The following is a 25079-nucleotide window of genomic DNA, read 5'->3' on the forward strand; positions in this document are numbered from 1 at the left end:
AGGATTGAGTATAGGAAAACAATCCTTTTTATCCATTGTCTGTTCCACATTGCTAGGATGAAACCACTCTATCACTGAGAAAAAGGAGCCGTAAAGATGAGACAAGGAGAAAACAAACAACACACACACACACACACACACCCTGTAACATGCACACATACAGCAAGAAAATTAAAACCCCCATCTCTATCCAAAGGAGGAAGAAACTGTCCAGCAACAGCAATAGTTGTGGTAGCAGAAGAAAAGTTGCAGGTTGATCTCTATCTGGTGGAGTAAAATCCAGCGCCTGAGAGGCAAACCACTCAGGATCCTCAAACACCACTCCTCCCCAGTGACTACAAGACAGGTATTTTGTGTGTGTGTGTGCGTGCATGCATGTGTGTGTGTGTGTGAGAGAGAGAGAGAGAGAGAGAGACAGAGAGAGGTGGGGGGGGGCTGGGGAGAAGGTGAGGATGTAAGGATAGATGGGGGAGTAAGAACCATTGGCTGAGCTGCAGGCAGTGGTGTTTTCTGCTCTTCACCCTCCCCATTAGAATTCTGAGCCATTTTTGCAGGGACATTGTTAAACATGGTGATTAAGTTCTATAATTCCATTAGCAGAGTACTAAGCTTCAGATACATTGGGCTTAATTAAGCTTTTATGGAAAGGCCTGGGGAATTAACCACCATGAATAACATTGTTCTTTGAGAAAATGTATTCCCAAACGCAAACAACTGCTCAACAAACAAACTTCTGGGATACTATTCCTTTGAAAGCTATGGATTAGAAAAAGTCCTGATCAATTGTTCTCAATCCAGGATCTGCCTGTGAGAACCACAGAGGAATATTTAAAAAACATTCTTCCATGGGCTCCACACCCAGAGATTCTAATTTAATTGGATTGGTGTGGGGTCTAGAAATAAGTATTTTTAAGAAGCTCCTTGCTGTAGACTTGGGAACCAGTCGGCAAATGTTCCCCTGATCCAAATCTGAAGGAACAGGAGAGTTTTCTTCACAATAGGATTCACTTCCAGTTTCATTTCTCAAATATATTTTTCAACCTAAAATAACCTCTTTAGCAGTGCGTTTTCAATAAAGATGCACATCTCTGAGGTAAAAATAAACACATAATCATTAACCTTAAAGACACAGTACACTGTGTACAAAAAAAAAAAAATCCTGGTATACCATCAACAGAAAAGTTAATAACCTGTTTTTTTTTTTTTTTTTTTTTTTTCAGGAAAAAGTATTTATTTAACACTGTTACAAAAATATTTAGGCACATAATTTCATGTTTATGTCACCCAATTTACATATCTCAATCCTCAGTACCTTTTAAAAACACTAAAATGGTCATTTGGTAAATAGAATCTATATTGAAAAAATATTGAGAGAGACTACCATTTGTAGACAAAAATCAGTTGATCATCTGCATGAGAAAGAAAACATTTGTGAACAAATAATCTCTAAAAATATTTTTGTGAGACAATAAATCTAACCAGTAGATTTCTCTTTAAAAAGTTATCTTCAAAATAAAGCTTAAAAAACAAAACACTGTAGAATATCTCCTTTTACCACAACGTGGCACCCAAACAGTAAGTCCTAGAGACAGGTGGAACACCAGAGCTCACATCCCTGACAGCTGAGACCAGCCTGGAACAGGCAGCACAAGTCAAGGGCAGTTAATTCAGAGCGGGCAAAGGGCTGTGTGGCTGGCTGTACAGGAGCTACCGAAGAGGACACACGGGGAAAGCCAGCCAAGCTCCCATTCGGAAACCTAAGTACTTTCCAGAAAACAGTTTTCCTCACTTGAAATCTACCATCACAGCGTGAAAGCAATTTCATTCTTTCTTTAAAAACAGGTACAGTCAATCACCGGCATCACAAAACAGCCACAATTATGCCTGGAAAGGTATTGAAAAAACAAAAGAGAAGGCCGACTGTTACCTTCAAGCGCTCTGGAGGCAGCGTGTCCAGGCCATTTCCTTTAGGAAATGACACACATGGCCCGGGCTCAGCCTTTCAGGAAAAGAAATGGAGAACCTTGTTTTGCCTGGAGCCTCACCATGAAATAGTGACGGTAGCCACACCTGCTGAGTGTCTACTACGTACTAGGCATTGTGCTAAGTTATCTCATTTGTTCTCAATATTTCCTCCTCAGGGAGGGAACGACACATTACGGACTTGTTCCCTGGAGGAAGCAGTATCATAGGGTTACTGGGAAGTCAGATGTCAGCTGCCTAGGAGGAGGGACTCAGGCACTTCTCAGAATCTTAAGAGCCGCCTCGCTCATGTCAGAGCCATCTAAACTGTGAGTCACAGAGTCCTCAGACTGAAGACCTGCGCTCGCCCGAGAAGCAGCGACTCCGAGGATGCTGCGGGCAGCTCTGGCTTACAGCGCACCCTGCCTCTGACTCCGTTCTCCCCAGCGGGGCTCGGGCCACCAGCCCTGGCTAGAGAATTAGCCGCTCCTCGAGCATAAGCATGATGCCAACTCAGCTGTTTCCCCCAAGCATAGCAAAATGCCTGGCATGCATCCGACAGCTGCTTGTTCGTTAAGTCTTTGCCCGCCGAATGAGGCCGTAACAAGGAAAGCAGAGGCAAGCCCAAAGCCCTCGGTACTATGCCAAACCGATCCCATGTGAAACTGCCGTTCTTTCCATGAGCATCGTGCCTCAGCTTCCCCGACTGCAACCGTCCACAGGTGCCCGAAACAACAGGCCTGCCGAAAACAAGCAGGTGTGCTGCAGGCGGAACCCTCTGAATGACTGACTCAGAGTAACAGCCACATGGGGCAATGGCAACTCACGAGACATTGCTGGCTATTTGTAGTCTGGCCAACTAGGGTCATTCTAACCCTTCCAGCATTGCCAAAAGCATTTTGGCCAAGGAGGACTTCACTTTCACTAATTCAAGGGAGAGGAGTCGGTAGTCACAGAATCTGGCTTTCAGAATTCCCACCACAGCTCGTCTCATGGGCAAGGATTTAACCTGCTTCTTTTCCCCCAACAGAGAGTTAATAGGTCAAAGAATTTTTGCCAGGTAAGATACCAAACTTGGGGAAAAATGTAGACATTCTGGGGGGTATCAGAATACCCGGTACCTCTCCAGTATATTACACAGGCCTGCACATAATTGAAAACATCAACTCCAAAACCAGTGGCCAGCCTGTTTTATCTCCATCTTACCCAGGCCACATTCTCTGATCTCGGGATGTTGGTGGCAGCTGAAGGAGCCGTCCAGGAATCAGAGCACGGACAGGGAAGAAGCTCCACGTTGCTGCACAGCTTGGTTCAGCCAGCAGGGGCAGCCCAGAAAGGTCCCTGAGGTATAGAAGCCTGTTACCTACATTTAGTGAAGTTGTATTTCTCGGGATTTTCCCAAGTAAACCTGGAGCCGTGGCAGGTCTTCAAGGGAACCTGACCCCTAAGAAGCAATTCAGCCCCTGGTCGGGTTCTAGGCCAACACCTCTTAAACAGTAAGAAATTCCGCAACAAAAATTACTGCCAATGTCAAAATTCTTTGCTTCACATATGTGACAGAAGGATCCAGATGGCTAAAATTAGCTCTCACCAGGCACTTTCAACGCACCTCGGCAAAAACCAGGCTGTGGCAGGCAACACTCACAGCCAGAAATGCCGATCAGCTGAGGTCGGCCTGGAAGTCAGATGAACTCTCCAAGACAGAGGTTGACCTGTCTGTCACTCACTCGGATTTGCAAAGTTTCCTGACCCCCTAAGAGGGGAAGGGCAGTTAATCAAATGGCAGCCTGGTTCAAGGGCAAGCACATGGATTTTAGTTTTTAATAAGTCAGTTTTCTCTGAGGCTTGTTTTCTTGCAGGTAAAAGATGGGCAATAGGATCCATGACACAAGATTCTATCCTATTCTCAAGTCAGATGATGCTTAAAAAAAAAAAAAAAAAAAGTGGGCCTATGGCTCTCACATGGAACTTGGCACTTCAGAGTTGGCTGCAGGGCTCACACTAGGAACAAAGCACCACTGGCCAGGCTTTCACAGCGACAAACCAAAACCAGGGAGACAGGAATGACCTCAATATAACTTTTGAAATAGGAAAAAAAAAATCCTTTTGGTTTCTTTCTGAGATACCAAAGTACCAACTGTTCAGGTCAGCTGAGCCCACTGGATTCCTAAACCAATAAAACAGAAGCTAGCCTGCACACCGGCGTGCAGGTACCCAGCCTCGGACATACCGACTGCACAAGGGGCCTGGGCAAAGACACTCGGCCCCAAGTCACAGACCGTGTATGATTCACAACCCCTGCCTCCAAAGAGGCAACTCAGGCTGCCTTCCCAGAACACAGAGCTGGTCTGAAGAGAAGCTGACAAGCTCATGAAGTGAGTCCAGGGGCGTGGGCTGCAGGCGGGCGTGTCCAAAGGAGAGAGGTGCGCTCCTCGCTGAGGAGGAGGGGAGAGAGGGCAGCTGAAACACTCACGTGGCCACAGAAAGGCCAGGCCTGGACAATGCAACCCTAACAGCCTTCCTCCTCAAACCCTAGGCTCAGAAACATGGGACATCGCCATGCTAAACCGTAAAGGGGCAGAACAACAGTCATGGAACCCAGACGGACGGTGGCGTGCGGAAACCGATGGCGGCCACCTTGCCTGTCCCCCATTCTCTCCGAGAAGGGGGTCAGTGGTGGGCTGCACTGGTTTACAAAATGCAGCTCCTCACCTGCACTCCCCTCACTCCTGGGATGGGGAGGCCCGCTGCTGCAGACGAGCTGGGGCAGGTGCTTCCGGGCCCAGGTACATGTCTGCAGTTTCTGAGAGCTGAAACAACCCGCTTCTAGTCACAGGGTCTCCTGGATGGACTGACAGAGCCAAGTTCTTCATCCTCCCGGCAGTCACCATGGCAGCAGTCACAGCCACCTCCCAAGACGTCCCTGTATCCCTGGCACTTAGCACAATGCCCAGCACAAACGTGACACATTTTAGTTGGATTAGCGAGTTTGGTCAATCAAAATCGAGTGAAAGACCCACTTCTATCCCTTCATAATCCCAATCCACACAACACAGAGGGAACAACATACTTTCCAGGAATGTACTCTGCTCCTGCCCTGAGTTTTCAGGGAAGCCCATGGAAAGCAATACCCTTCAGAGCCCCACCTATTTTTTTCAGTGCCAAAGCTGTGTTCTTTGGCAGCCACAGTGATGATATCATGAAGACAACGTAACCATAGGAAATAAAACTCAAAGAAGAGAAATTCCAAAAATTTGGCTGCACTTCCTGAAGAAGAAAGGCTGTGTCTCCAGTCTCAGTGACAAGTTGAATGACAAGGCTCCAGCTGGAGCACATGAAAATATGCAGCTCTCAGGGACACCTGGATATCAAACTAGGAAATAAAATATTTGCAAAACACTGATGTTTCATTGTCGGCATAGAAGAAAAATAAATTAAAAAGCCCAGGATATTTTCCCATCTAATATAAATTAATTCAAACGACATATTTAAAATAGAGTCAATTATAAGTTTCTCTCATAAAAATTTAAAAGGCAGCAATCAATCTTCAGATTGTACAAGTGCAAAGGAATGGTATTTTCTCCATGATCAAGACACCTCCGTTTCTGCGTAGGAACTGCCAGTGTTTGCTGGCCCAATCTCGGGCCTACGTAGCTGCAGTGATCCTCTGGTCACACGGCTCCCTTCCCCTTCGTGTCCAGCTTGCTGTTTGCCTCCGACTGCTTGCTCAGCTGCTCCTCCGTGAACGTGATGTAGGAATACACCAGGCTCCCAGCAATGCTGATATTTAAGCCAATGAAATTTGTCCATGTGAAAATATAATCTCCACCAAAGACCATTCCAATATAAGTTATTAATATATTCTTAATACAGCCAACTATTGTAGTTGTAAGAGCAGAATTATACTGAGTGCAGAGCACTATGGAGTACATCAAGATAAACCCCATCACACAGGAGAGGGTAAACTGTAGCAGAAACAGAGCGTCGGCCCAGCCTTCGAACTCCATCGCCTTTTGCGCATCTCCTGTGAAATATGCAATGGCCAGCGTGGGCAGAATCATGAACAGTGCATTGTAGTAGAGCAGACCATATTTCCCCAGCTCTTTTGAATCTAATTTTTGTTTTACGTATGCACCATTTGCTGCTGTCAGGACATCGTTTATCAGAATAAAAACATATCCTTCCAGATCAAATGCCAAGTCGGAGCTGGCAGCTACAAAGGCTCCAATAATCATTGCAAATACAGTCATTTTAACGCCCCAAGAAAAACTTTTCTTGAGTAAAACTCCTTCAGCAATCATTGTAAACAAGATGGAGAACCTCCTCAGAACTGTAAACATTGGCAAGTTCAGTTTCTTTGTGCTGAACAGTCCCGTGATTTGGTTCCCAAAATATAGAAGAGGTAGTGGAAACGTCTTTCGAGGTACATTTCTGTCAAAGTCAGGAAACTTGACTACTCGGAGGGCCTTTCCCACCCAGAGAACTGCCACTGTGGCCACCATCTGCAGAGAACACAGATTCACTGGCCAAGTCCAACACATAGTGAGGAGGGAAACCTGTAATTGGTGAGCACGCTCTTGTTCACCACCACGATGAGGAAGGAGCTCACGCCGTAAAAGCCGGCGGCCAGCAGCTTCAGAAACACGGTCAGCGTTTCGGCCGACGCCATCCCCAGCTCCTCCTCATCTCTGTGTGTGGAGGATTTCGCGGGGGCTTCTCCTTTAACCCGAGCATGCTGACGTCTATGAACTTCCGCCATGGCTGCGGCGGCGGCGGCGGCGGCGCGGGCCTGTGAGGGGAGCTGCGCGTGGGCCTGGCGGCGGCGCCGCGCGGCGCGGGAACCTGCGGCGGCTTCCAGGGTCTCGCGGGCCAATAACCTGTTTTTAAAAATTTTAAATTTGAAAGAGTTAAATCCTTCTTGGCCTCCTCCAGAGGTTCCTGGCAAAATTATAGGCTAGCAATGAATTGTGAACTACTCCCTGAAGGTCCCCAGCAGATTTTGCTGCTCCTGTGGCGACCTGCGTAGGAAAGATTTAATCTTTCAAACTCCTTCAAGTTAGAAATGAAGGGGAAATTATGAGACAAACTTTTGTATAGCCAGAGTCAATGTGAGAATTAACTCCCTTGGTAACATTCAGGCGTCTCAGGAAATCCTGGTCTCTTCCAGTCCTCTCCATATCATAAATGAGGTGACTCCTGAAACAAGCTCACTATGATATAGGGAGGAGATTCCACCAGCAAGGCTTCTGTGGTCCACGGTTCTCCCTACTGTGGGTCTCCCTCTGCTATAAGGTAAAAATAAACACAAAATATTCCCTCAGCACTCTCCCTCTGTTCTCCTTTACAGCCCTCTTCCTCGTTCCCTACGAAGTCCATTTGGATATCTTCTGAAAACTTTGCCTTGAAAATAAAATTGTACTGAAGCCTATTGGCCACCTTTGACTTTGCACTGAGCAAATGCGTATATGTAATTTTGTGTTGGTTTACTTGGGACCTAAAGTAAACTGGGCTGCACAACTTCTGTAAATAGTAAAGAAAAGATAGTTTCTCCTATGAAGTTTATTTTCCACACTCAGTATATCTCAAGCAGAGTGTGGGAAATGAATGAGTACACTATTCACTTTCCTTATATGTATACAGCCACTCTTTGTACGCATATTTTATGTGTCATTATGAAATTTACCTTTACATTTGTAAGTTGTGTCTTAACAAAATTCCCCTTAACTTCATCTGCATGTTCACTTATTCTAATTTTCAACTCATTCTCAATATGGCTGTAAATTATACGTGGTATAAGTAGATAATAAACAGAAATTAACTAGATGTAGTTTTTATTATTCCTAGAAGAGAACATTGTGAAGATAGCTACTTAGTGGTATTTTAAGTGACATCATAAGGTGAAATTGATGTGTGCCATTTATTTGGTTCCAGTTAGGTAGATTTTTAAGAAAAAAATGATTCATTCATTTAACAAACCTCTACTGAACAATTGTTATGTGGCAGGCAAGATTGCAGACAGTGAGGATAGAGAGGTGAAAAAATCAGATAAGAACGCTTAGCCTAGTGGAGCTTATATTCTAATGAGAATACACAGTATTCTGCGAGGCATAAAATGTGCCCTTGAGGAGAGGGCCTTTGGTGCAAGGGGTTAGGATGCTAACTGGGATAACTGCATCCCTTATGCGTGTACCTAGTTTGAATCCTGGCTCTTGTTCCAATCCAGTTTCCTGCTAAAGCACACCCTAGGAATTAGCAGATGATGACTCACATACTGGATCCCTATTGGTGTGGATCAGCCCTGGAAGTTGTAGGCATTTCCAGCAGGTGGAAGAACTCTGTCCGTTTCTCTCTCTCTCTCTCTCTCTCTCTCTCTCTCTCTCTCTCTCTCTCTCTTTCTCCCTCTCTTTCTCTTTCTCTCTCTGTCCCTCCCTCTTTCTCTCCTCCTTTCAAATAAAATGGACATGCAAAAATAAAACTTTAAAAATATGTTCATGGAAAACTGCATCTGGAGTTTATTTCTTGAACCAAACTTCAAATCAGTATTTATCCCAGCTGAATTTGTTGTCTTCCATAGATCAATGAGGTTGAGAGTAAAAGATTTAGACGGTGAAAACAGAGGAATCATGTAGGATGGGAAAGTTAGAAGGGTAGAAAATCACTGGGTTAAAAAACCATCCTAACCATACAAAATTCTCTAATTTCAGGGGTTGAAGGATCATAGCTACCTGCTCAAAATTAAATAGTATCAAGGGCCAGCGCCATGGCTCAACAGGCTAATCCTCTGCCTTGCGGCGCTGGCACACCAGGTTCTAGTCCCGGTCGGGGCACCAGATTCTGTCCCAGTTGCCCCCCTTCCAGGCCAGCTCTCTGCTGTGGCCAGGGAGTGCAGAGGAGGATGGCTCAGTGGAGGATGACCCCCATTGTCCTTGGGCCCTGCACCCCATGGGAGACCAGGAGAAGCTCCTGGCTCCTACCATCGGATCAGTGCGGTGTGCCGGCCACGGCGGCCATTGGAGGGTGAACCAACGGCAAAGGAAGACCTTTCTCTCTCTCTCTCTCACTGTCCACTCTGCCTGTCAAAAAAAAAAAAATTAAATAGTATCAAAAGCCAAACTACATTTAAAAATATTTGTTCATTTTCTATCCACATACACACTGTTGAGAGTTCTGTGGTAAAAGCCTCAGTTCTAGGCTCTGTCTTTCATGCTAAAATACCATAATGATAAGACGATGTGGAAAATAAATCTTTCAAAACTGAGCCTCCAAGTATAGGCTTAAATAGCGAATGTGAAGAGCCTTTGAAGGGGAAGTAAATGGAAAATTAGATGGGAAGGAGCCTGCAGAGAGGAGCAAACGGTGCAATCAAAGGCTAACTGAAATAATCTTAGTTCATAGAACAAAAATGAGCTGACTGCTGGCAAGGATAGGGGAGACATGCAAATACTTCTGGGCAGGAGTGAAGACAGGACAGCCATCAGACCAAAGAGAACAAAACAACTTTGTATGATTCTGAGGGAGGAAGAGGAGATGCTGATTATGAAATGCCAGCTCTAATAAGATTTTTTATTGTAATTCTATTTGTATACTTTAAACTTGCTGCTACCTGCCTATGTCGGTCTTTATGACAATGTCCAGTAGGTCAAGAGGGATCAGCAGCCCTACCATTTTGAGCCAATTCTAATTTGCCATTTGCTATAATAATACAATACCTAGAAAAATTCAGCAATAAATTCTCTCCATAAAATAGATTCTAAGTTTCCTAGAGAGAATGTAAGGTTCTCTGTAGCTTAGGAATGATAAATGTAAAACAGATCAGAGCTCTTATAAGGGACCTTCAGTGTACTGAAAAAACTGCTCCATTATCAGTGGTAAACCGACTTCCTCCCCAAAATACCTATTATCAGTGCAACCAATATCTTACAAATAGTGGAGAAAACTTTATTCAAATCCTCACAATCAATCTTTTCTATCCTGACACATAGACATGGAGACTACATTAGACAAGATTTTTAAAATAGGATATTTTTACAATGTGGGTTGAAAAATATGAGTGAAATATTCAGTACAGAGACTTAAATACTTTGCCATTCCAATGGAATAATTTCAATCACTAATTTCATTTAAAGCTGAAATAAAATCGCTTTTTACTTTAAGGCAATTTCATGAGTTTCAAATAATTAAATCGTATTGAATTTAAAAAGTCTCTAACAGAAAAAAATTAACAACTTAATGTCAAACTTTTATTAAAAATTGCATCAAATTATACATACACACATAAAATATAGGAAAATAAATTCCTGCTATTTTGAAAAATTAAATAGAAATGTTTATATATTAATAAATGTGACAATGTTAGAGTAGGAAATTTCTCCTTTTTTTCTGATACTACAATATGCCTTCCTCAGTGTAGCACAGTTTAATATTTATGATTCATACAGATGAATTTACTTTTATAGAATATTTTAATTCAAGATTAAACATTAAAGTAATAAAATCAGAATGTATAAAAATAAAAATTGTTTTACATGAATGATATTCTTTAAAATTTCTGGGCCAAAGGTTGATTTTGCACTTTAGGCCTTGATGCCAGTGTCTGAAATGTCACTATATATATATATATATATATATATATATATATATGTGTGTGTGTGTGTGTGTATATGTATATATATATTTAATATATATATATTTAAAAGTGTTTATTTATTTGAAAGTCAGAATTACAGAAAGAGAGAGATGGGGGAGTGGTCTTCCATTCGTTGATTTACTCCCCAAGTGGTTGTAACAGCCAGGGCTGAGCTCTGCCGAAGTCAGAGCCAGGCACTTCATCCAGATCTTCCACACGGGTGGCAAAGGACCAATTACTTAGGCCATCTTGAACTGCTTTTCCCAGGCCATTAGCAGGGAGATGCATTGCAAGTGAAGCAGCTGGGACACAAGACAGAGAGGCTCTACCTGCTGGGCCAACACTGGCCCTATCACTATAGATTTTTGTGATGTAAATATTTCCTAAGCATAGAATAATATATATGTTGGTATGTTTGGTATGGAATTATTATTAATTTTTAATGTATTCTGCTTTCTGAAATAGAGAAAGTTATGGAAGATTATGTAATCACTGAAACTGAATCATATGAACACTGTGATAATATTTGGTAAATATTTACCAAATATATTAGTATCATGATTTGATTTTGTCAATCAGAAAAACAGCAAATTACACAATTTTACAGCAATGTTATTAAAAAGGATTGACATTTATTGAGTGCCTAAAATTTGTAAACTGCTGTGCTTTTTCCCCAGTGCATCATGAAAGCTACATGTTCTTGTCCCTAATTTATTTTTATCTAGAATTATTTTATGTTATTTGAAAGGCAGAGAGAGAGAGAGAGAGAGAGAGAGAGAGAGAGATCTCCCATTTACTGATTATCTCACCAATTGGCTGCAATAGCCAGGACTTGAGCTGTCAAACATAATCTAGGTCTCCAATGGATGGCAGGGGTTCAACTACCAAGTGTGATCTAGCTAGAAACTGGATTCTGAAGCAGAGCTAGGCATTCTGACATGCGATGGGGCAACCCCAATGGCAGCTTCACTGCTACTTCACATAACTGACATGCGTTGTCCCTAGTTTACAAAGAGGGCAAGTAGAGCTTGAAGAAAAGTGACTAATCCAAGATCATAGACAGTGAGGTGTAGAACGGGAATTTGAAAGTAGGTCTCTCTGATTCTAAAATCCATGTTGAATGGATAAACAATGTAAACATCAAGACACTCCCAGGCATCTTCCGGCAAATTCAGTGAGATTTCATCTCTGTGTCTGTTTTTCTCTCTGGCATGAATTCCAATCTCAGATTTATGCAGTGAGAGAACATTCATGAGGCGTGCATCACTGTTTGTCTTTAATGCGTTCCACACCAGCTTTCACTGAGATGCATGGTTGTTCCATTACAGTCTAGCACCATTGTCCACAGTTTTCAAGATTGGAAAATCCTGCCATGCCCACTGTGTGGACAGCCTACTCTGTGACAGCCTCTGTTCAGACTCTACAGACATCCACACATTTGGACATGTGACCTTCTGGTGAATTCTGTTTCTCTTCTCTTCCTTATCTTTCTTGGACACAAATCTTTAGCAGCTTGTCATTACTGCTCTGGTAAGATAAAGCTCCTCAAGGTCTTTGTGTGCGTGTGTGTGTTTTGTATCAAATTAGTGATTCATTCTCAACCATCAGCTATGATAATATTGAGGTATATAGATCATAAAAGAGGTTGCCACTTAAATTTCCAAATAGAAAGCAACTCTAATCTCTTATACTATTGAATCTGTGTGTTTCAAGGGTTGTCTAGCAACTTCCTCAGACTCCTCCTATACCCTAAAGACAATAGAATTGCCTCTATTACTTACACTAGCTTCCAATATTCTTGCATCTTTTCTAGTGATTACTCTTCTTCCCCCAGCACAGAGCTTCTGCTTGATAACTCAAAGGAGATATATTTCAACCCTTACCTTTTTTATTGCTTGATGTAAGTTTCTCAAATGTAAAGGTTAATGATTTGTCACTTTTTTGTTCTCTTGTTCCAGTGTCTGAGAGGGAAAGAAAATCTTGTGATACAAGTAAATAAAGGGATAGGCAAATGTCAACACACAATTAATACTTCAATTTTTTTTTTTAGATAGAAGAATGTCCCTACCCCAGACAAGGAGAGTATTTTGTATGGTTGATTAAATTTTGAATACATGGAAAAGTTTTAAAAATAGATGAAGAAAATTATTAAAGAAAAACAAAAATGAAGAGCAGGGCTTAGACAGGACTAAGAAAATAAGAAGAGTGACAAAGAAAACCAAAGAACGATGATCAAAGAATATAATAAAGTGATGGGAAGGAATAGTCAAGAAGAGGCAATACAAAGAATGGAAAAGAAGATAAAGAAGGAATGGAAAAACACACACACACACACACACGAAGAAGAATAAGAAGGGGAAGGAGGAGGAGGAAGAGAAGGAGATAAGACACAAGACAAAAATATAAAAGTAAATCCCAGGAAAGACAAAAGTACAGAAGAAACAAAACAAAAAGAAAATAAGAACAGCGCTTTCAGAGGAGAATATTATTTGGTTTTCAATTTCCTGTAACCCCACCTGGCAACTTGAATCCATCTTCTTCACTCCTCTGTCTCCCATAGAATATTTCTTGATCCCTAGCCTCCTGAGCACCCATTTTAATTATGTACATCTGGGTAAGTCTAGATATTAAAACTTTTAAATTAATTTGTTACTTCCTAGCTAAATATTTTCTTCTCCCATTTTCAGGGTTATATACATATTGGGTTAATGTGTATTATGTCATTTAACTCTCACAATAACAAATGCAGAAATTTGAGGTGTACAATGGCTAAGCAGTTTGTTAAGATCACATTGCTAGTAAACAATGAAGCCAAAATTTAAAAAAAAAATTCTAACTCCAGTTCTCTGCCTTAGTAGCCATTTAGCTAATTTCTGTCATTCTAAATCATTAAAATATATAACTCACCTACCTATCTTTAATTTAATATATCAAAGAATAGTCCATATATATCAGGTAGTCCAATATATCAAAGAATCATTCCCTGATTTGAGCAGTTGTCATAGTTTCTTTTTGGTTTTAATTACCAGTTCAGTGATTTGGATTCTAAAGGCCGTTTTTCTCATCAATGGAACACATGCTTAATAAAACAATTCACAAGCTGCAAACCTTATCCTGGTGTCATTTGGAGGTCGCAACTTTAAATCCCCAAGTGGGTGTCTTTTCCAGGCTCTTTGATGAGGGTGAAGATAGTGCAGAGTTTTGAGTTTGAAATGAGACTACAGCAGGAGGATAATTTTTATGCCAGGAATTACATTTACCCTACAGGGAAGCTTTTAAAAGATTTGAATCAATTGTTAAATCAGCAACAGGAGTCACTGTGTACTTACACCCCATGTGGGATCTGTCCCTAATGTGTCGTCTAAAGCGAAGTGATGCTATAACTAGTACTGAAACAGTATTTTTATACTTTGTGTTTCTGTGTGGGCACAAACTGATGAGGTCTTTACTAATTATATACTGAATTGATCTTCTGTATATAAAGAGAATTGGAAATGAAAAAAAACAACCTGGTGTTAAAAAGGAAATGGCATAGAAAATTAATTAATTTGAAAAAAAAATTATGTAGGATCTCTGTCTTTAATGTGCTGTACATTGCTATTTAATGCTATAATTAGTAATCCAATGGTAGTTTTTTCACTTTATGTTGCTATATGGGCAAAATGTTGAAATCTTTACCTAATATATACTAAACTGATCTTCTGTATATAAAGAGAATTGAAAATGAATCTTTACATGAATGGAAGGGGAAAGGGAGCGGGAAAGGGGAGGGTTGTGGGCGGGAGGGAAGTTATGGGAGGGGGGAAGCCATTGTAACCCATAAGCTATACTTTGGAAATTTATATTCATTAAATAAAAGTTTTTTTTTAAAAAAAAGATTTGAATCAACCTCTAAGTGATATTCTCAATGATGAAGAGATGGAAGAAAGAGTTCCCTGTATCAGAAAAAAAATGTAGAAAAAAAGATTTGTGAGGTTTTCTCAAAGATTTGTCATTGGCAGTAGAAAAGAAACTTCCTTGAAAGTTCATGACCCATGTTCAGTGTGATTTTTTTCTTCTGTGTCTTCCAAGATGCTACAATTTGTATTATATATTGTTTTTATCTCATTATACATGGCTGTTTGAGAACTGGGCCAGCCAGGTCTTTTAAACAAAAAACCCACCTAGATTCAATTTTCTACTTACTACTTTTTTTTTAAAGATTTATTTATTTATTTGAAAGTCAGAGTTACACAAAGAGGAGAGGCAAATAGAGAGAGAGAGAGAGGTTTTACATCTGCTGGTTCATTCGCCAATTGGCCTCAACAGCCCCAGCTGTGCCAATCCGAAGCCAGGAACCAGGAGCTTCCTCTGGGTCTTCCCATGCTGGTTCAGGGGCCCAAGGACCTGCGCCATTTTCTATTGCTTTCCCAGGTCATAGCAAGAGAACTGGATAGGAAGTGGAGCAGGCAGGACTCGAACCAGTGGCCATATGGGATGCCGGCACTGCTGGGAGGGGCTTTACCTACTACTCCACAGTTCATGCCCCTCCCCGCAACTTACTACTTTGTAACATTGGGTGGAATCCTTTAAGTTCCCAATGGCTTATTTACCCATCTATAAAGGAGAGAGGACAATACTTATAGTCACAAACTTGTAGTGTTTTTAGCTTTAACTGAGTTTTGCATGTTAAATAGTTGTTTTAGTCAATGTATTTAAACTATAGTAATAAGAATCATTCTTATTGATTGTCTCAGCAATTATATAATATCTCACACAGGAAACAGGGACTGTTTGCCAAATGAGTGAATCATATTATATGAAATATAATATATATTAATATCATTTAATATAAAATATATATTAATATAAATATATATATTTATGTTGTATCCTAATTTTTAAAACCAAAATAATGCTATAACTTAAAGTAGGAATAAGGTTTTCAATCTACATGAGGTTTCATCACTTTTGAAAACCACCTTCAAAACACTAGCCTACCATGGTTATGGTCTTGATGTTTATGTCACTATTTTAAAATTAACACAGAAAGTAATATATAAAATTATAGTAACTTTAGCAATCTACATGTTTTCCACTGCTGACAGTAAACTTGGATTGGGTATTCTGATAAAATTATAAACCAATAGTCATATCCATAACTGACTGACTTCTGGTGTGATTAGAGTTTCTTATGAAATAGCTCCATTCTTCACCATCCCTCTAATCACATATCAGTAACTAGGCTTAAGCGTAGTTATAACTCAGTGTATTGTATTACTAATAAAAACACATATAGTAAATGCATTATGAATGAATCTTTTCTGGAGCACAAGACTAAAAGTAAATTACATTGATTTACTAAAACTGAAAATCAAATCACAGTTCACTACATAATTAAATATAGTAAAAACTAATTTTTATGTTGCATCAAACATTCATTTTTTGGTGATTAACTGAACCTGGTATATATACTCAATTAATCTAGACATCTAGATTGGCTCAAAAACTATTTGGACTTTTGTGACTGATTTTTTATCTGTGTCTTTTATTCCTAATTCTTTTTAAGGAGAGAGCTTTTTAAAACATTTTAATTAATTTATTTATTTTGAGAGAGAAAAATCTCCCATTCACTGTTTTACTCCCCAAATACCTGCAATGGCTACATCTGGTCTGTGGCCCAAGTTAAGAGCTGAGAACTCAGTCCAGGCCTTCTATACACATATCAGGAACCCAATTACTTGAGCCATCACTGGTCTGCCTTCCGGGATCTCCAGTGGCAGGAAGCTGGCCTCAGGTGTGAGGTGTGGGGCACAGGTGTTCTAACCACTAGGCTGAATGTCTGCCCCGATGACTCCCAATTCTGGATCTGAACAAAGCATAACCAAAAAGTCAAATTAAAAAAATTTTTCCTTTTCTCTCCAGCACAGTTTAATATCCAGCTGAGATGCTTATCATAAAATTTTGATGTAGTTCATTTTTAAAATCTTTGTAGTTTTGTTATTCTGCCAAATTAGGTTCCTTATTAATCGCCCCAGCACCTGGTGCAGTTTCTAAAAAGCACGTATTTAATTACTGTATCCTGCATAGCTACAGGTGGTGTTGTGCATCCTCTACTGCATCACCAAAGCATCCCACTTCAGATATGGTAGGTATGTGAACCGACTCATTTGGATGAACAGGAAACTGAAGCACAGCTTTGTCCAACACATGATGATTTAAGGAATAGAGACTTGAAAATCAGCGCTTTACAAGCTATATTTCTCCTAATTACATGAGAAAATTACCTAAGACTTGTATTATCAGAAATATTTTGGCATGTATCATTTGATTGTGATTTTACAGTTTGTAAGGAAGATAGAGCTTCTCTTTATAGAAGAGAAAAATGGACCTGCACTGTGGCATACTGGGTAAAGCTGCCACCTGTTGCACCTGCATTCAAAGCAGTGGAGTCACCCAAGTATCCACGTGGGAAGCCCAGAGAAAGCTGCTGGCTCGAGGCAGGAAGATTCTCTCTCTCTCTCTCTCTCTCTCTCTCTCTCTCTCTCTCTAACTCTGGCTTTCAAATAAATAAAAGAGGAATATCACAACTACTTAGATTTTAACTTTTATTCTGCTGAAGATAATCATGTCCCATTAACTTCTTTTTTCCAGTTGTAGTAATGTACAGAAATTCCATTAGATTTTTCTCCAATCATCTCTTTTTAGTTTTTACATGTTTAGTGATGATTCAGTTCTTGGAAGATAGACTGTGAACAGAGTGGAAGCAACACTGGCATATACAGGGGGTGGCACTTTACCTTTTTATAAATTTAACCAAAACACTCAGTCAAGTAAAAGAAACTATTTGCCTTGCAAGTCTTTTAACTGGGCCAATTCCTGTTCCACATTCAGTGCAGAAAAGACTATTCCATAGGTTAGTTCTAGGCCAACACGATTACAAAATAATGATGCTTGACTAGATTTCCTGTGATTAAATGCTAACTTAAACACATGCACAATAATTCTGAGTTCTTCTCAACTGATCAAGGGGAATAAAGTAGTTTTGGAGCTGTGAGGTTGGAGAGTTTGGCTTTGGGTTCATTTCTCCAGAGTATTGATTGGTTCTTTTCTCTTGTACAAATGTACAGAGTGGTAACCCAGCTGGGTCCTAACCATATGTTCAGACTCACACAAAAGTCAAATCAGCTTTCTTTTTCTAAATTACTTCCTCCTTGATGTATGGACCTTATTTATAACCTCCCTTTGTGCAGCCATAACACTATCACATAGGGCTTAGTTTCTGAAAACCATAGCAATTGCCTGAAAATTGATTTGATGTCTTTTGCCCATCCCTCCCTTTGGTCCCTGAAGACATTTTAATATGAGCCATGACATTATGATGGATGAAATCTGGCATTTTACTGTAGCAATGCTACTCCCATGTGGAAAATAACAGCTTGCTCAAAAGCTGGTCTTCCAGCCAGATTTAGAATATACAGTAAGCTAAATTTCCAATCTTCTCCCTCTTCTTTCTTTTCAAAACATCCTTCCTAAACTTTTTTGTGTTGATTATCACAGGTTAAAGTTTATTGAAGTTCACATAATAACAATAATAAATATAACCCAATTACATGGTTCATTGTGAATAATAAACAACCTACATATTTGCACATGGAATAATTTTCCAATACAAAATCTCACTGGTGAACATATCAACTTTCTGCCAGTTTTTGAAGCAATTGTACATTTTTAACAGATATTGTAAGGCTTACAAAAATGATCTCTAATGCCAGTAGACCAGATGCAAAAATTTTAAAAACTGTTAAGTTTATTCTTCAATAAACCAACTGTTATTATTTATATATTACAGCATTTTTTCTAATATTATTTCAACAATCATATTCATCTATTTTAAAGCTAATAAATACAAGTAAACTTACAAATCCCCAAATTGAAAAGGGGAGTAAATAGTATAATTCAAGATTATGCTAGTGGGTCCAATTAATATCATTTTACTTTAATTGTTGGGATATCATGTGGCTTGATATTTTAAATAGTTTGAAGACGACTACATGTATATGTATGCTCCATTTGTTCTGGATGTTTCCTTTAGGCCTATGTGCCCTATTAAAATAGAAAATCGGGACTTACTAAAAGATGGAAACATATTGTAACAGACACATCAGTATTGAAATACAGATAATTAGTATTTATGCCCTTGCTCAGTATTAGTGAAATTTATGTAAAGCGCTAGAAAAATCTGGTGATTGATATTTACTACTCATGGAAATCATTCTGGCCAATGGGTGTTGAATTCAGGGGTCTTGACTTGATAGGTATAGGCCTGTTTCAGATCTACCCTGTCATTAAAGAATAGAAGAGCATTTACATTTCCCACATTCATTCATGTTTAATGATAAAATGAGACAATCATATCCAATAAACATAACCTTATGAATAATTTACCCACATGCATAATTTTAATGTCTGTAGGAGATTGAACTCAAGATAAAACCTAGTTCTTATCATGGACATTTTGTATTGGTCAAGTTTACTTTGTGTACATTAATTTGACTTAATTTACTTTTCAGCTTCAGTTTCATTTTGTTCGTTTTATTGTAGCTACCTCCTTCAAATTCTTTTGACAACCTGAGAATGTCTTGCAGCTGAACGTAATATTAATTACATTTCAAAGCAAACCTTTATTCATTTGGGGGCAATCTGTGAAACAGAAATCTGTGACTGAAGTTGCTGCCAAGCCAATTACTGCAAAATAACTCAAATATGTCTCGACAGATTGCATTTTTCCTATTGTTAGATTGTTTATTCCGTAGATCAAAAGGCTACATTCACTTTAATTAAAATGAACTAACTCACTAGTTAAATATATTATCCATTCCTTGGGACTATATATGGGTTTATATATAGACAGGGTGCGTTAATGAAAAGCTCTGTTTTTTTTTTAACTGCATAATTCTGTATTTTTTCCCCATAGTGTTTCCAGCCTTTCATACAAGGAATCCCTTGTATGAACAAGTTGATGTAGAAAGAACTCATCAGCACTGAAGACCAAAGCACAAAGACATTATTCAGTGTTCAAAAAATTTCACCCAGGGCACACATCAAGTTGCATCACATATGCATGAGAGATCCGTGAACTGCAACAGGTTCAGTTGGAATAAGCACTTGACATTCAGGTGCTTATCTGAACTTTATCTGAATGATTCAGGTTTCTTACTTCCATGATATAAGGCTAGGAATTTTAACAATTTTTTTTTCTGAAGCTCTTGAAGCATCATTGTATGAAATTTTATAAATCCCCTTTTCCCTTCAGGTGAAATCATATCAATCAATATATTGATTTACAGAAGGAAGCATAAATTTTAACAATTGTGAGATCTATCTATCTATCTTTCAAGAATTTAATGGACTGTCATCTCCTATTTACATTTTTTATTTTGCTATTCAGAAGCAAAAAGATGGTTTTATAACTCCAAATATAACCATCTTTCAGTTTTTTTCTCTGAGAAAATATTTATATTTAAATATATGAGGTGGTGAGTGTTCAGCATAGCAGTTAAATGCCACTCGGAATGCCTCTATCTCATATCAGAATGCCTGGGCTTGAGAACTGGTTCTGCTTACAATCCCAGCTACCTGCTAAGACATACTCTTGGAGGCAGCAGGTGATGACTTACATACATAGGTCACTGCCACCCATATCAAAGACCCAGATTGATTTCCGTGCACCTGGCTTTGGCCTGGCCCAATTCTAGGTGTGGAGGTCAGCTGGGGAGTGAACCAACAGACAGATCTCCGTGTGTCTGTTTCTGTCTCTATGCCTTTTTAAAATATTTAAATATATATATATTTTTATATATAGTATATATATATACGTATTATATATAGTATATATATACGTATATATATATATATATATAAGAAGCACATCGAAATTTCATAAAAGTCTATAAAATGAAATGACTATGTGCCAAGAGATTCCTTTTTTTCTTTAACATTATCTGCCAACTGTATGTCATCTTTCATGTCAGGGGCTTCCAATAATACTTAAGGAGAAATTCTGTACAGCTCACATTGGTGGAAGAAAGAATCTCAGTGATACAAATTCTGGGAACTTTTAGTTTTTAAAATACAGCAGTAAGAAACAATGAAACCCAGTCATTTGCAACAAGATGGAGGAATCTGGAAAACATCATGCTGAGTGAATTAAGCCAGTCCCAAAGAGACAAGTATCATTTATTTTCCCTGATCGGCAACAACTGAGCACCAAAGGGGAAACCTGTTGAAGTGAAATGGACACTATAAGAAACAATGACCTGATCAGTTCTTGTCCTGACTCTAGATTTGTTGTTGTTGTTGTTTTTGTTGTTCAAGTACTAGTGGTTGAACTCTGTAATTAACACACAATTATTCTTATGTGTTTAAATTTGAACTGAAAAGTGATCCCTGTTAAATTTAAGAGTGGAAAAAGAGAGGGAGGAGATGCACAATTTGGGACATGCACAATCAGTCTTGCCCCAAATGATGGAGTTAGAAATGTACCAGGGGATTCCAATACAATCCCATCAAGGTGGCATGTACCAATGCCATCTCACTAGTCCAAGTGATCAATTTCAGTTCACAATTGATGGCTCTGATAGGTCTAAGAGTCAAAGGGATCACACAAACAAGACAAGTGTCTGCTAATACTAACTGATAGAATCAAAAAGGGAGAGAAAGATCCAACATGGGAAGTGGGATACACAGCAGACTCATAGAATGGCAGATGTCCTAAACAACACTCTGGCCTCAGAATCAGCCCTTAAGGCATTCAGATCTGGCTGAAGAGCCCATGAGAGTATTGTAGGCATGGAAAGCCAAGATACCATGGAAAAGAAAAAAAGAAAAAGAAGAGACCTAAATGAAAGATCTCTGTGAGTGAGATCCCAGTGGAAAGAACGGGGCCATCAAAGAAGAAGGTACCTTTCTCTGAAGGGAGGAGAGAACTTCCACTTTGACTATGACCCTATCGGAATAAGACCAAAGTCAGCGAACTCTAAAGGCTTCCATAGCCCTGGCAACTCATGACTAGAGCCTAGGGAGATCATTGATGCCATGAACAGGAGTGTCAAATTGTTAAGTCAGCAACAGAAGTCACTGTGTACTTACATCCCATGTGAGATCTGTCCTTAATGTGTTGTCTAATGTGCAGTGATGCTATAACTAGTACTGAAACAGTATTTTTACACTTTGTGTTTCTGCGTGGGTACAAACTGATGAGATCTTTACTAATTATATACTGAATTGATCTTTTGTATATAAAGATAATTGGAAATGAAAAAAAAAACCTGGTGTTAAATTGGAAATGGCATAGAAAATTAATTAATTTTTAAAAAAATTATGTAGAATCTCTGTCTTTAATGTGTTGTACACTCTTATTTAATGCTATAACTAGTACTCCAACAGTATTTTTTTTCACTTTGTGTTGCTATATGGGGGCAAACTGTTGAAATCATTACCTAATATATACTAAACTGATCTTCTGTATATAAAGAGAATTGAAAATGAATCATGATGTGATTGGAAGGGGAGAGGGAGCGGGAAAGGGGATGGTTGTGGGTGGGAGGGAAGTTTTGGGAGGGGGAAGCCATTGTAACCCATAAACTGTACTTTGGAAATTTATATTCATTAAATAAAAGTTTAATAATAAAAAAAAAAGTGTGACAACATTCAGGGTCCAGGAGAAAGAACAATGGACTGTATGTGAAGTAACTAGACAAGCGAAAAACATATCTTCCGTATAATTTCGTCACCCCATGGCCCTGTTTACTAGTAGACTGGGTGAGCAGGATCGACACTCTCAAATGTACATTGCCCTGGAATCATTGCAATCCCTAAATCCCTTGCAATCTCCAAATTCTCCCATCAATCCCTAAATCCCTGGCTTGACTGAATTTCAGGACTGTAGCCATTTGCTGCATTGTTATCCCTCTTCCAATACTGTAGACTGGTCAGCAGGGAGTTGGGATTTTATTCCATCTGCTCTACGCTTCTTCCCGCTAGTAGTATAGCAGACTAAGGAAGCTTCTGCATCTCCATTTGGTGGGGAATGCTGTAAAACACACGTACACAGCAATGGTTGATTCATCTTTCTCTTCCTCACATCTCCGATTTGACTCAGGGAATGAGCCGGCCATAATATCACAGAGTGGGGTTTAAACGATAGATATTTCACACAGTTCTTGATATTCACAGATGGGTTTCTGATGAAGATTCATCTTCCTGGCTAACTCCAAGAACAGTAAGTGAATTCTGATCTACCTCTGTCATTATATGACACTAATTTCATTATAGTTCCCCACCTTTAAGACTTCATCTAAACCTATTTACCTTCCTAGGCTTCAACTCCAAGTCCCATTAGATTTGGTATAAAGGATTCCACATAGAAATTTCGAGGGGGACATGAATAGTCAGTCTATTACAAAGGCTATTTTTGTCCTACTTCCTTCTACCCTCATATAGAACTACCACATAAGGGATTTGCATATTCCAGCTCTTACACTAGCCAAATCTGTTGGCTGGATATGCTCGCCGCTCTTCCTCTTTAGAGCTACAAAGTTGGAAGGAGACTTCAAATCACGGGTAAAAATCACAGATTTTTGAAATCTATAACACTGGTCTAAGTCATTTTGACAACAGGCACCCAATAGCGTGCATTTGTGTTTCTGATGGCCAGTGAACTACAAACAGCATGCAACAGTACAGAATAGGAGTCCAAGAATTATTCAACTATTTGCCAAAAGAAATATTGGGATTATTAGTCAATTTGGAAAAAGACATTATGCTAAATAAAATAGCACCTATTCTATACACATTATTAAAGAAGGTGAAGTAATTTTACTTTTCTTTAGTTCCTCCCTTCAAAATTGTATCACTGTTCAAAAAATCATTTAATCATTTCAGAGTCCTGGGATAAGAATAAAAAAAGTCATAAATAATCAATCTTAGGTTCAGAATAACCAAGGAAAGACTAGTCTAAATTATATTTGTGTGTGTGTGTGTGTGTGTGTGAGAGAGAGAGAGAGAGAGAGAGAGAGACAGAGAGAGAGAGAGAGAGACAGAGAGAGAGAGAGAGAGACAGAGAGAACAAGCCTTGAGCTTGCAACATTCAAATTTCATTTCAAGCATTTCAAGAGAAGATCAGCTGCCAGAGAAAGAAGAGTAGTTAAAGGAGAGCTTCCTGTAGGACCTGCCACTGGATTGGGAGGGAAGCCTCAGACTCCCCAGGCTGTACACCGCCTATGACTCGCCAAAAGTCTCACAAAAATGCTATTTTAATGGGCCTTCTTTATTCTGGAACTTCCCATCACCTGGCTCAGAAATTCTCATACCTACACTATCTAGTCTGAGGCTCTTCTTACCCCATCCGTTCTATCCTCTCCACTCCTCATCCACATATGTCAGAGCAGTAGTACATTTTGGAGGTTCTCCTTTGCCCACTCTTCCTCTTTCTACCCTTTATCCTTTACAGATATGTACCCCAAAGAATTTCTTACACTGTTAATTCCACCTTAGCATAGGCTTCCCAGGGTAACAGAACTGATATAGCATATACACTCACATAAATGCAGATACACTGCATTAACTGATATGCACATATATCTATATATGTTTATGTGCATGTATACTGGTATATTGACACACATGTGTGATCATATATTTATTTAATATAGCTGCCTCAAAATTGCATTTTGTCAGTTGAATTGATCATCTCACTTATACATATTCAGAGTGCATTAACCACAATACATTTTTTTCTTTGATTATCTTGAAAAAGATTCTTAGTGATAAACAAGAAATCACATTCTGGGATTACCCAAAGCCAGGAACCAGGATCCAGGAGCCTCCTCCGGGACCCCATGCAGGTGCTGGGGCACAAGGACTTGAGCCATCCTCTACTGCTATCCCAGGCCAAAGCAGAGAGCCAGATCAGAAGAGGAGCAGCCAGGACTCGAACCGGCTCCAGCCGTTGCGGCCATCTGGGGGTGAACCATCGGATGGAGGACCTCTCTGTCTCTACCTCTCTCTGTGACTCTGTCTGTCAAATGAATAAAATAAATCTTTTTTTAAAGATGTATTTGTTTGTTTGAGGGCCGGAGTTACACAAAGAGAGGAGAGGCAGAGAGAAAGAGACAGACAGACAGAGACAGAGAGAAACAGAGAGAGAGAGAAAAGTCTTCCATCCGCTGGTTCACTCCCTGGTTGGCTGCAACAGCCGGAGCTGCGCCGATCCGAAGCCAGGAGCCAGAAGCTTCTTTCAGATCTCTCGCGTGGGTGTGGGGGCCCAAGGACTTGGGCCATCTTCTGCTTTCCCAGGCCATGGCAGAGAGCTAGATTGGAGGCAGAGCGGCCAGGACTGGAACCGGTGCCCAGGTGGGATGCCGGCGCTTCAGGCCGGGGCGTTGACCTGCTGCGTGATAGCATCAGCCCCAGTAAAATATATCTTTAAGAAAAAAGAAAGAAAAATACT

The 25079-nt window shown here is 39.7% G+C and overlaps 1 protein-coding gene across 1 annotated transcript; it reads right to left on the minus strand.

Moving 5' to 3' along the window:
* Nucleotides 1-1220: 1220 nt before the first annotated feature.
* LOC133773561 (nucleotide sugar transporter SLC35D2-like) lies at nt 1221-6740 on the minus strand. Its single transcript, XM_062210938.1, is given in 2 exon segments — nt 1221-6467; nt 6470-6740. Coding segments are annotated over 2 exon segments (1086 nt in total). The 5' UTR covers nt 6722-6740; the 3' UTR covers nt 1221-5633.
* Between the last annotated feature and the right edge of the window lie 18339 nt (nt 6741-25079).

This window comes from Lepus europaeus, chromosome 14 (assembly GCF_033115175.1).
Source record: "Lepus europaeus isolate LE1 chromosome 14, mLepTim1.pri, whole genome shotgun sequence".
Lineage (NCBI taxonomy): Eukaryota > Metazoa > Chordata > Mammalia > Lagomorpha > Leporidae > Lepus > Lepus europaeus.